Source organism: Hippoglossus stenolepis, chromosome 9, assembly GCF_022539355.2.
Source record: "Hippoglossus stenolepis isolate QCI-W04-F060 chromosome 9, HSTE1.2, whole genome shotgun sequence".
Classification (NCBI taxonomy): Eukaryota; Metazoa; Chordata; class Actinopteri; order Pleuronectiformes; family Pleuronectidae; genus Hippoglossus; species Hippoglossus stenolepis.
In genome coordinates, this window is record NC_061491.1 from 19,028,837 (window position 1) to 19,041,413 (window position 12,577).

At 43.3% G+C, this 12,577-nt stretch overlaps 1 protein-coding gene across 7 annotated transcripts in view; it reads right to left on the reverse strand.

Annotated features, from left to right (window-relative positions):
• Nucleotides 1-1,366: 1,366 nt before the first annotated feature.
• The window catches only part of pde4d (phosphodiesterase 4D, cAMP-specific), a 178,800-nt gene continuing 167,589 nt past the window's right edge, over nt 1,367-12,577 (reverse strand). For all 7 annotated transcript variants that reach the window (XM_035165121.2, XM_035165120.2, XM_035165122.2 and 4 more), the window contains 9 exons: nt 8,109-8,202; nt 7,761-7,942; nt 7,570-7,668; nt 7,308-7,472; nt 6,971-7,070; nt 4,823-4,977; nt 4,582-4,704; nt 3,865-4,047; nt 1,367-3,775 (listed from right to left, as the gene is read on the reverse strand). In XM_035165121.2, the coding sequence (XP_035021012.2) occupies nt 3,221-3,775; nt 3,865-4,047; nt 4,582-4,704; nt 4,823-4,977; nt 6,971-7,070; nt 7,308-7,472; nt 7,570-7,668; nt 7,761-7,942; nt 8,109-8,202 (1,656 nt within the window). In that variant the 3' untranslated portion in view covers nt 1,367-3,220. The remainder of the gene's footprint in view (nt 3,776-3,864; nt 4,048-4,581; nt 4,705-4,822; nt 4,978-6,970; nt 7,071-7,307; nt 7,473-7,569; nt 7,669-7,760; nt 7,943-8,108; nt 8,203-12,577) is intronic.

Genomic DNA, 12,577 nt, shown 5'->3' on the forward strand with positions numbered 1-12,577 from the left:
ACATAACCCAAAAAATAATTGTCCTGAAGACCTTTTTAAGTTACAGTTTGTGTTTTTCCTTTCATACCATAAAAAAATAGAACACATAATGAGAAAAAAACCCACTGTTTCCATTGGTCCAGGGCTGTTTAGAATCTACAGTATGTGTGTCAAAATAAGAGTCCCTCTCTTTGTGGGACAATGATGTCACTCACCCTCCCAAATCCCACCCTCCAGACCCCTTCACTACACAAATATACTAAACCCTTCTCCTGCCCAGGCAGAAGGATGTCAGTGGTTTTGGATATTGCAAGTTATGCGAGTGGAAGTGTGGGCCGAGCACAGATAAGCAACACACCGTCAGTGTTTCAGCCATAATTAATGCAGCAGTGGCTGAACATGCAGATGCGTCTCAAAGCCTCGGTGCTTCACGGTCCAACTGCACACTCCTGTAGCACCCCATTCAGTGTTTGTAGCTGTGACACAACCGGGGCGGATGTGGACAACGCTGCAGCAACTTCACACACACACACACACACACACACACACACACAATCGACGAAAGAGGCAAAGTTACTCCCACGTTGTCCACATCCAACCTGCGGAGTCACGTCTTTGAGCGTATAGTGGCGGGGTGTAAAGGAGGCGTGAGTTGTTGCGACCAGGTCTACAGCAAACGGGACTCTTCCACATCCAGCTATCGGCCACACGTCACTCAAGTAGTAAATCTCTGACTTGCAGTTGACCTGGATCTCTGCACCGACGACGTGTTTTTCCCACCCAGTGCCACACTTTTTGATGCAAAATTGTGTTTGGCTGCAACGGTAAAAGGCAACTTTTTTTTTTTTTCACCCCACACACAACAGGAGATCAGGCCAACCCAAGCCAGGAGATTCACTAATGCAGCAAAAAGAGAGAACTAGAAAATAAAAATAAATCAAAAGCTTAAGTAAATTACATGCGTTGAATTTAAGGCACAGCCCATGGGCCAAGGAACAGCTTCTTTTTTTAAAAAACAATTTGGCTTTCCCCCTCTCTTCACCGAGCTAGCTCTCAGATAAGCAACATGTCGATGGATCATTTTTTTTTACACTGAAGCTCATGTGTAATAAACATTCTCTCAACAAGAGGTACGTAAATACAGCCACACCATCACCAAAAGGGATGATAAGAATCAACCATTTACAACAAACGGCATTATGATAGTAATAACATTAATAATTATATATTATATACAGCACAATAAATATATGTTTGTAAACAGCGATAAAACCAGAATTTTTTTTTTATTACAGGTAAGGGCATCGGGTGAGGATGAAAAAAAAAGAGAGAAAAAAAATCTTGGCACAAAATAAAAGATTAAATAAAAAGTTTTGAAATGACACAAAATAAAAACAAGCACTCGTTAAAAAAAAAAAGCAGTGTGCAGATTTTCAAGTGTTTTTTTTTTTCTTTTCGTTTTTTATCCTTTTGTTGATTTTCTATATTTTATGTACAAGTGAGAAAGAAAAGTATATTTGGGTATTGTAACTGGTAAGCCTGTACTGGTCTATGCTACAGTGAGATATTTACTGTACCAACTTTATATTGCAAAAAAACAAACAAACAAACAAACAAAACAATTCGACAAATAGAAAAATATAGCAATAAATAATAGCATCAGGTGTAAAGTGAAAAAATGATAAAAACATGAGAAAGAATGAAGAGTCACTTGGCCGAGGTGTAAGACAGCATTGCTCAAGAATGCATGAGTGAGTGTTTTGGCGTGTTTAAACGTATAAAAAGAATGGAAGTGGTGATATATGAATATATCAGTGCATTAGAGTATCTACGTAGAGGATAGACTCGTGTGACGACCACGCAATGAAGCTGATTGTCTTGTCGAGAACAAAGACAGCCATTGAGTTTAATGTTGTGATGGCAAAATTAAACGTAAAATGAAAATAAAATGAATGGAGATTAAGGAAAAACGAGGAGGCTGAAGACGAGCGGGTGTGAGGCTGTTGGTGACGCGCACGTCAAATAAAATGTGCGAGAGAAATAAAAGAAAGGAGAATAAAAGGCTTTGATAGCATTGGTATAAAATCACCAAGTAATTTTTTTTTCTATTATTATGTTACTATTTCTGTATACTCGGAGCACTAATCAAGCGTCTAAAAAGAAGGTGCTTTTTGTATCGACTACAAAGCATTGCATTGTCTCAGAATGTGTTCAAAAAGAACTGCAGGCAACGATAAGGAAAAATTTAAAGGCGTCATCCACATCATAAAACAATTTCAATGAGAGCAAAGCACGGGACTTCGGGTCTCTGCTTCCTCACCAAAAGTAAATCCAAATTTCCGCTCACAGGACTAAACCAAATATGAGTACAGTGGTACAGGGAGAGTATAAATGCTATTGGAGCACCTCAGATCACTCCTAATGTAACCCGGCTGGAAAGACACCCCCCTTTCAGAAACACTGGATGTATGCGACTCATTTCTCCCCGGAAATAAAATTCCTCGCTAACAAAAGAAAAACCAAGGACTTGCAAAAGTAAAGTCTAGAAAATATCTGACTCTTACATACAGTACAATAAAAAAATGAAAGAGGTCTAGGACAGCGTCAATGGCTGTTTAGATTTGAGCTTTGTGTCAGTCAGGTTTTCAAGGAAGACAACCACATCAGAGATGTGTCTTGAAAAGCTCCCCCAGTGTGCTGCAGCTTTCGTCTCCGCGGCGTCCCGTCGGCTTTTCAGCAAGAACGCCAGGAGTGCGCCTCCTAATTTGTAGCGCGGAGGAAATGACCTAATCGAGAGGGAGATTCTCCTTGAACACACCGGTAACGTCCGTGTGGAGTATGGGCACTTGATAAAAAAACACTGCTAAACAGGCAAGGCTGAGACGAAGCGGAGGGAAGGAAGAGGTGATGTCATGTATCTGAACTGTTCATCCGTGTGCTAAACGTAAGGATTGTAAAAGGGAGGGGGTGTAGAATTGAAATACAGACACACCACTTCAGTACGAATGGGAATGGAAAGGTGTTTTCCTGAGTGCAAAAAAACTTGAAGAAGTACCGGTGGGCGTGTCTGAACAAAGCTGACGGGAGGAGTGGCCAAGGTGGAGAGCAGCGAACGCTTTGGAACCATAAACATAGATGTATAAAAAACACAGACAGACTCCACAAAACCCAAAAAATATTCTATAAATAATCATCTGTAATTACTAAGAAGAACAGTTAATCAGGTGCTGTCTATAAACTGCTATGTGTCGGGGGATTTCTCCTTGTCCTCCTCGTCCTCTTCCACCTCTGCTACCTCTTCCTCCTCCACGCACGGTTGCGAGCAAGGTGTTTTCTCCTTTTCCGCCACCTCCTCCTCCTCCTCTACGTCCTCCCCCACCTGTTCGTCCAAAGGAATCTCAGTGGATTCAGAGTCCTGCGTGCAGAGTGTTTTAGAGTCAGTACAGCTGTTGTCCTCCTCTTCCTCCTCCTCCTCATCCTCTTCTTCTTCTTCCTCCTCCTCCTCCTCTTCCTCCTCCTCATCCTCCTCCTCCTCCTCCGGCTGGCTGCCACTGTCTTTCTCAGTGTCCGACTCCCCGTCCTCCTCCAGGGTGAGCTCAAACTGGAACTTGTCCCCTCCTGGGGGTCGACTGCCGTCCTCAGGATCGTCCAGCACAGGAGACGGACTCTGGGGGATGGTGCTTTGGTACCACTCCCTGTTGTCTTCCAACGTGTCCAGGATGTCCTGGGCGTCCGGGTGGACCAGGTCAGCCCACGTCTCCCACAAAGGGTGAACGATATAGTCTATGAAACCAACCTACAAGAAGCAAAACAGATCATTCAGTGCTTGTCTGAGCGCAGTTGGCATAAGCATGAACAGCACATCTGTGTGTCCGTGGGCACTACCTGGCTCTTTTCTACTGAGGCGTTGTGTTTGTCACACATAGGGCTGATCTCCATGCCCCGGTCCCTCTCCCGGTCACCCTGGGTGAAGAACTCCTCCATGATGCGGTCCGTCCACTGCCGGTACAGCTGCAGGGGCTTGGTGGGGTTGCTCAGGTCCGCACAGTGCACCATGTTCTGGAGAACCTGAGTATAACAGACAGCAAGGTGTAAAACACAGAACCAAGGGACGCCACTTGTTCCATTATGTAAGGTATGCTGAAGCACGAGGGTTCGGTCGAAGCATCATTTATATTAGAGGGTGGCTCAGGACGCAATTATCTGTCCGAACCCGATGACTAACCAATGACAACCCGAAAGGTCTTCAGTTTTTACTGTCCAATCCAGAGACCGACATTTTCAGTGATTACAGGCGTTTGTGGTGTAAAAAATCAAGTAGATAACCTGGCAGATGTGACCATTTCAAAATTGCAGTAATTGCCCAACAGGTCTCGACGGGTGCAAAATATCAAGCTAAACTTCTGCAAGTAGTTAGTGTCACTAGATGCTTTCTGCACCATACGTATTTTGCTGTGAGTTTCTGCAGTTACCAAGTGCAAACTTTTGTATACATGTATACAACTTTCAAAAATGATGCAGAAAGGTGTAAATGTGCAAGAGAATCAAAAACACAGTGATATGGAACTTGGTGCAGATTTATTCCAGCTGCTTTATTCTGACCTGTATCCTGTCAGAGTAGTTGTCCAGCAGCAAAACACCCGAGCTGGTCACCTTCTTAGTTTCCACCATCGTTTTCAGATCGGCCAGTAGATTCATGTGCTTCGACATGTCTGTTGCTAGAACCTTCGGACACCAAGAAATACGACATTAGCGTATAGAGTCTTTAATGTTCCACTTTACAGTATCACTAGTTCCCTCCCCTATAAACCTCACAGAGGAGGCGTTCAATCGTTTTACTTACGATGTCAATGACCATCTTTCTTAGTGATTGTCTTTGTTTTTTGGTCAGGTTTTGGAAGATGTCACAGTTCTCATCTTGTAGGAGCTTGAAACCGACTGCTAGGTGGTGGTTCTCCAACACGGACGAGTCGTTGTACATCAGGGCTAGTTCCGAATCTGCAGGGAAAAGACGAGAGGGGTTGTTTTAGTTTGAGGAATAGTGGTTTTCTTCAGGTTTTTAAAAGGGTACAGCTCTTCAACAGAACCAGGAGCTAATTTTCTCTGCCAATAACCCTGTCCTCATTTTTACATGTGCTGCAGTTACACATGACGCATCCAGCCCTCGCAGGAGAAAGCCCCAGCATGTTTTCCACGGAGAGGTTTCCCCCACTCTGGGTCATTTGAAGGTCCTCTAGCTGTATTTAGATTTTCCATTAAGATGCATTAGTCTTGGCCGCTGTGGAACAGAAGCAGCAGAGAGGAGAAAGGTGATCCTGCTCTGTTGCTCTGTGGCTGTCTGAATATCTGTCTGGTGGCTCCGTCCTAACCAGGATGACTCACACTGCCCCCACTTCAGGGATTCCCCATTTGGTCTAATGGGAAGATGTACAGCCACACACACACTCAAATATTTTGTGTGTTCAGTGTGTGAGACTGTGCAGTGTCTGTTTTCTGTTCTTATAAGGTTTTACTAAGTCTCTTATGTAACACTCACATTTGTAGTGTTCTCCTGTTGAAGGTGAAACCCAGCGGTCGTGTGAACTCTTGTTTAGTTTCCTCTAAATGACCAAAGAGAGGAGAGATGTGAATCCCCTCCAGCCACGACTGAGTCAGTCAGTTAGAGCAGATATAGAAGGGGTTCACTCTCTGGCTTGAGGACACTGTAGTTACTGAAACACCATTAACATAGTTAAAGGCTCGGTTCACCCACTTCTACCACTCGTCCTGCAGACAGTTTTGCTGGTGTTTTTCAAGGTTTTGAGAGATCTGTCTGTGAATTCTACCTCCACTTTACAATGGGGGTGCAGAGACAATGCAAAAATCACATTTCAATCACATCTTTCTATCTCAGCCCTCATGATTCTATAAAAAAAACAAGGTCTGTGGCTGATCCTGAGTAACAGGGACACTGATTCTGGAAAGAGATGTTGCTGCTGATTTTATTTAAATGTGAATTTAATGCAATTGGCATTTTATCACACCCTGGTTCTACACCTATGATTTTTGATTTGTTTTGTTTCATAATTTTTGTTAGTGGCATGTTATTTGATAGCCACGGTGAAGGACAGACAGGAAATGAGAAGAGAGAGTAGGGGAATGATGGGCAGTCACTGTTCCAGGAGTCAAACAGGAGACTTATGGTTTGCACACTAACCCTTCAGCCCCCGGGTCACCCACCCACTATCTTCACTTTTTCAGCAGTAAAATAAGTCTCGTCATATGTTTCCCAGTTGGAAAAACAACTGAGCCAATCAGAGTTTGTGAGCAGGATTATATGGACATTTCTTCTTTCTGTGCCAAACTCAGACAAACTGACAAAATGTCACGGATGAAACAAATATTGACCGACGTGCCGGACATTGTTAGCTGCTCTGGGCACTTGCCACCCTGCCTGTGGCCCCATAGACAGCTCAATGCAGGGATCTTTATTCTGCCTTGCTCTTCTGTATAAAAGATATGAAGACAGGAGGCTGGCATAATGAGGAGTCTTCTTAACTGCAATATAGTGACCTGAATGATGCTCTGTTACGGGGAACGAGTCCTATTAAGACCACTATTGATCTCCTCTTTGAACTCCTCTGTCTTGAATTCACATGTCACGGCCGTCATACGTGACTAAAAGCGCATGCTGGTGAAGATGTGGCTTTGTGCATGAACATAATCTCTCTATATATATTTATGCCTGTAGAGTATGTTCTAAATATGCATAAGAGTTGTGTTCAGATACAATTTAAATTGTCTGCAAAACACCACTGTGTGTGTGTGTGTGTTTGTGTGTGTGTGTGTGTGTGTATGTGCGTGCATGTGTGCCAGTGAGGCAGAGGCTATAGTGTGCATGTTCCCACCTGCATATCAGCCTGGGAGTGTGTGTTCCTGTTTGTGAATACGCACTGATAGCACCGCTGAGCCACTGACGTAGCTGTCAACGCGGCACCGAATTTAGACTCACTGGTGTTGATGAGGAACTGGTTGGAGACTCCAGGATGGTCCACGTCGTGAATTGCACTGGCAAAGATGGCAGCTAAGATCTCGAGGTCTGTGAACACAGCCTGGAGGAAAAAGGACCAAAGAAGCAAGCACAGAGGGGAGGGGAGGAAAGGAGGGCATTGATGAGAGAATCAGATCGCCGGACAAAAATATCCTTGCAAGTAAGAGCCATTGATTGGACTTGGAGCAAGAGTTTGATTGAAGCTGATTGTGGAGGCGTGGGTATGTGTATATGTCAGTGCATGTGTGTGTGTGTGTGCGCGCGCACGTGCGTGCGTGCATGCGTGTGCGGACCTCACCTCAAGGGCAGGGGTGGATAGCAGCACATGAGTCGACTGGGTGACGTCAGCAGCGTGGATGTTGTTATGGTAGGCCACATCGCCATGATAATGGTCTTCTAAGGTCATCAGGTAAGTTATAAAGGTGTCGAGTGGAATTTTAAAAGTTTTTAACATGTCCCTCTCCTAAAAAAAAAAGCAGAAAATACGAGAGGGAGTTTACAGTCAAAACAGATTCAGGATTCAACAAGAATTTATCTGGAGTGAAAGTGACGATCGTTACCTGGAATATCGTGTACATCATGACTGTTAGCGGCCGATTCCCAGAGAACTCTGAGATTTTAAAAACATTAAGGCCCCATTTATTCACATGCTCCAGCTCCTGAAAAAGGGAATAAGAAACACAATTACAGACAACACATACTTTTTCCTTTGACTTCCATCTTTTCCTTCAACAGGGACACACAAACGTACCTTAGCGAGTTCATCCTCGGTCTCAGTCTTCACTCCAAAGCGAGGGATGTTGGAGTTTGTGAGGCTGGAGGAGTGTTGCAGCTTTTTCACCCCGCTGATTTGAGACATGGGCTTGTTCGCCTTCTCCTTCTCCTTGTCCTTCTGGTTCTGAGGGTTTGGCATCTCCACTTCGTGTTGCTTGTCTGGAGAGACGCAGAAAGACATTTTTGGAAAGTGAATATGAGGACGTCTGGTTGTGTTGCACTTCATTTTTGGTTCATGCTGTAGTCGTCCAACCGGGAATAAAAATATCTGGTTTTGTTAACGTGAATAGTGGCTAGTGTGATATCATCCTGTGTCGTCACTCACCCAAGAAAGTGCTGGAGATGAACTCGGACACCTGGTTCCCAGAGCGGCTCATCTCTGACAGGTGAGTCAGCTCCCTGTTCAACATCCTCTTGAACTGGAAAAGGGACAAACACACACGCAGATGATGGTTTAACAGTTTGTAATACAGGGCAAAAAAAGAACGATGATGTTTTCCCCCCTGCCTTGTTGCCTTGTTGGTTTGTGTGTTTGTTTGTCAGACTACACAAAAACAAGTGAACAGATTTACATGAAACCTGGTGAATGGATGTGGGATGGAACAGGGAAGAACTCATTCAATTATGGGGTGGCTTTTTATTTTCCACTTTCTTTAACATTGAAAGATTTTTAGTTTTTACATTTTTTTCCAGGGAATAATTCACAGATCTTCAAGAAAAAATATATATATTTAGGAGACTGATTTCTATGAGTGTGTGCAATTTAATGCAACTTGATTGAATTTGAGGGGACTATAGGGCGCTGGCGGAGGTATGTGCCCTACTGACTTGAGCACATACGAGTATGACCTTAATTGGGTTAAAGTAATACAAAAATGCTGTTTATTCAGACTATTGTCTTAATCGGGTTAATATTGCTGTCCATGTAAAGACTGTCAATTACTTGTTTTTACAGCTGGTTCTCAGAGACACCATGTATCTATACAACTCATTAAATAAATCATCTTTGAAGAAAGACATTAAAGGGCAAACAGACATCAAGAGCCAAATAAACTTCATTCATTTTAAATGATCTCTGAGGCAAAACAAAGTGAGATACCAACATTGGGAGGTCGGTAAAACAGAAGCATCGATTTGATTAGAAATACATCATTTTAACAACATGGATCGTCCTGCTAGATGAGGCCTGTCTAGTCACATCTCAGAAGCTGTACCCAGGAAAGTCACCATTTTTAGTGCAACACACACACACACACACACACACACACACACACACACACACACACACACACACACACACACACACACACACACACACACACACACACACACACACACACACACACACACACACACACACACACACACACACACACACACAGAGAGCAGTTCAGAGGGCTACTGCCAGAAATGTACGTAATCAGAAACCCAGTGTCTTTTTCCATTTCAGTTTTCCTCTGACACGCCGTCTGCCCCTCTCTCCCTCCCACCCCTGTACCTAATTGGAGTGGCAGACCCAAATTTAGCTTCAGCTTTTGATTTGAAAACCCGAACTGATTGATGTGGAGAAGAACGCTTGAAATCAGGGATTTTCTCGAGTGGTTGCAAAACAACAAGTGTTGTAAAAGCCTATTGAGAAACAAAAACCTCTTGAACAAAGCCGCTGCATTGTCTGAATCCCTCCGCCTAAAGGTCCAAATGCATAATGTACATCTATTGATTAATCATACAGATCAATAGAGACCACTTGAAATAGACCATTACAACACTGCAGAGTGCTTACTGCGCTGTTGTGTATTGACATGCTATTGAATAACACCCACAGGTATTCACTGCGAGGCTTTTTAAAATGGAGACACATTAGGCAAACAGCCATTTGTAGTGTGCTATTGTCAGGTAATAAGAGCCAGAGACGTGGAAGAGTGACGCAAGTCCGGTACAGATATTATGAAAGATGTTATTTTAAAACTAATAAGTGTTGTTTATATAAGAAAACCACTTAAAGAAAAAAAATTATATATTTGGTTTTTTTTAATTAAAAAATGTGGGATGGCAAAAAAATAAAACGAACTAAAAAGATCCATCATTCCATTAAGAATACAGAGTGACCCAACAACTCAGACGATTGTTGATCTAACAAAGTATTCACAGAGCTCTAACAATTTCTGCTTTATTCCATGTCAGAGATCCAGTGTGGAAAAACCTTAAAAAACTGACCTTTGAATCCAAACTCACTCAAAAATACATCAAATATAATAACCTGCATATGTTTTTCTGTACAGTGAAAGCACCACGTCTACATGATTGTAATTTCAAAGTAGGCACCATCACCTCTTCCCAACACAGTTTCATCTAATGATTAACGAATCCAGAAATGTCGCACCTACGATGCACGGCCCCATGGGCGGCATGTTGTCAATGACATATACACAGTTTTTCTTTCTATTTGTGGTCATAAAATCCTGCCTCCGCATCTATGTCAACACCACTGATACACTGAGTTACAAAAAAACCAAGTTAACAAGAAACACAAGAAAATACCTGAATAATGAATTATAAAACACTGATCTGATACCACATCTTACCTTTATATATCCCCAGGACACAGAGAGCAGATAATTTGCTTCAGGCATTTTGATAAATCAACAAACAAGACCCCCCAAAAAATACAGTTCAGGTGACAAAAGCCTTCGTCAGCTAGCAAAAACAAAAACAATCCGCAGCTCTGTTCGATAAAAAAACCTCAACCCGAAGAGGATTCAGAGCTCAGTTCAGTGTAAATCAGCATTAGCAGCGCTGTAGTCCAGAAATGAAGCATTGTGTTCCTTTCCTGCAAATATCCACGGAAACGAGCCCATGTCCCAGGAAGCCGAGAGGAGTTGCAGGAATGAGACTCTCCAAAGATCCGGCGAGAGCATATCGTGACCACACACACTGGGACACACAGTGACATGTGCACGCGCTCACACACTCACACAGTCAGATACAGGAACACACTGCTGAGGTTGTGAATAATTGATGATGGAGCGGATGCTTGGTAGATGCCAAAGCACCAGGACAGCAAAAAAAAATGTTTTCCCCCAATCAACAGCTCCCAAATAGGGCTGGCTGCCCGACTGCCTGCCTGCTTCTGTGGCTATGACACAAGCTCCCATGTGAAGCGCACAGGCTGCTTCCATCGCCGTGTCACACAACAGCAGCAAATCAGGGCCAAGCAATGGCAGAAGTGTGAGCTCATAATAACCTCTGATTGGCTGGGCCTGAAGTCAGTTGAACCCCCCCTCCTTTTCCTTCAATTCCTGCAGTGCAGCGGGATATGACGTTGTGTGTGTGCATGTGTATGTGCACAGAGTACATGCATGTTTGTGTGTGCGCCAGATACATTTATATAGGATGTGTGTGTGTGCTTTTGTGTGGAGTGACCTAACCTTCTGTACAATATGGTTACCTCATCCAACACGACACAATATTAAAAAGCTGAGGTCAGCTGTCTCACTATTCATGGAAGGGTTGAGTCACAGATGATGCTAATACATGAAAAGCCCAATCACCTTGTAAAAATAATGAGCGTCACAATCATCCGATGAGGACTGCGATAGAAAGAAACCGTCCACACAGGCTGCTGCGTGTGTCACTGAGCTCAGGAGGTTGTTGCTTTAGTTGAAAACAACGATCAATACCTCACTGAAGGAAGAATCTTAATTTTCCCCATCAGTAACGGCACAGATGTTCCTACTGAAAACACTGGAAACAGCCATTTCTAAAGCTACTAATTCAACTATATTTAACCATATCCTGCTTTAATGTAATCTTAATTGACCAAGTGACAAAAATAAAAAGAATTAAGTTTGTCTTTAGTGATAAAGCATAAACTGTGTGATCCACAGGGTTCAACTGATTAATGATGAGGCAGCATGGCAATAAAGACTATAGAATTACATGTACAGGTGAAAATGTGAATATTTTTAGGTTATCATTTGTGAGGGATTATTTTTTCTATGCTTTTCACTCAATAGAGAACACATACTTTAATATTGATAGGTGACTCTTGATCACAGGCAGCTTCTACACTAGAGGAGGTCTCTTCTCTCTCTCTCTGCATGTGAGGGAACATGTGCACGTCTGTGATGGTCCAGTGGATTCATGGATTGAAAAGGGACCAAATCTGTCTCTTCCTACTTTACACCCCCCCCTGCAGCCAGCCTGGCACTGCGTGTAATTTACAGCTACGCTGAAGCAGATGAGACCACTGGCTAACTGAGATCCAGTGGCTTTGATTGACTCCGAGCCAAGCAGGACAGCACAGGCCCCCCCACAGAGAGAGAGAGAGAGAGAGAGAGAGAGAGAGAGAGAGAGACCCTTCCTATCCACACAAACTCCCTCTTACTGTCACACAAATACACACACATATTGATGGCTTAGCCAAGAGGTGTGAACACAAACTCTTGGGTAAAAATTGGAAAGTGTCACACCAAGTATAGCTGTGACTTGTGTGTAATTTGTTGTTCGGCAGAATGACCAAAAATATCCCCTCCCTGCTGTATATAGCCCACGACGCCTCCACATCTCTGCTGCAGTTGTGTCTTTTCTCACTTTGCACATTTATTCAGGCAGCAGACGCCCCCTCTCTGCAGAACACAGAGAGCTAATGGCCTTGACTGTTTTCCATGAATGTAATGCTGACTGTGAACAGTATGTAAGTCTGCTGTCCATTCAACAAAATGTGGAGAAGGAAATACTAGAACACATGAACAGTAAAAGGGTCAGACACCAGTGTGATACACTGTATAAACT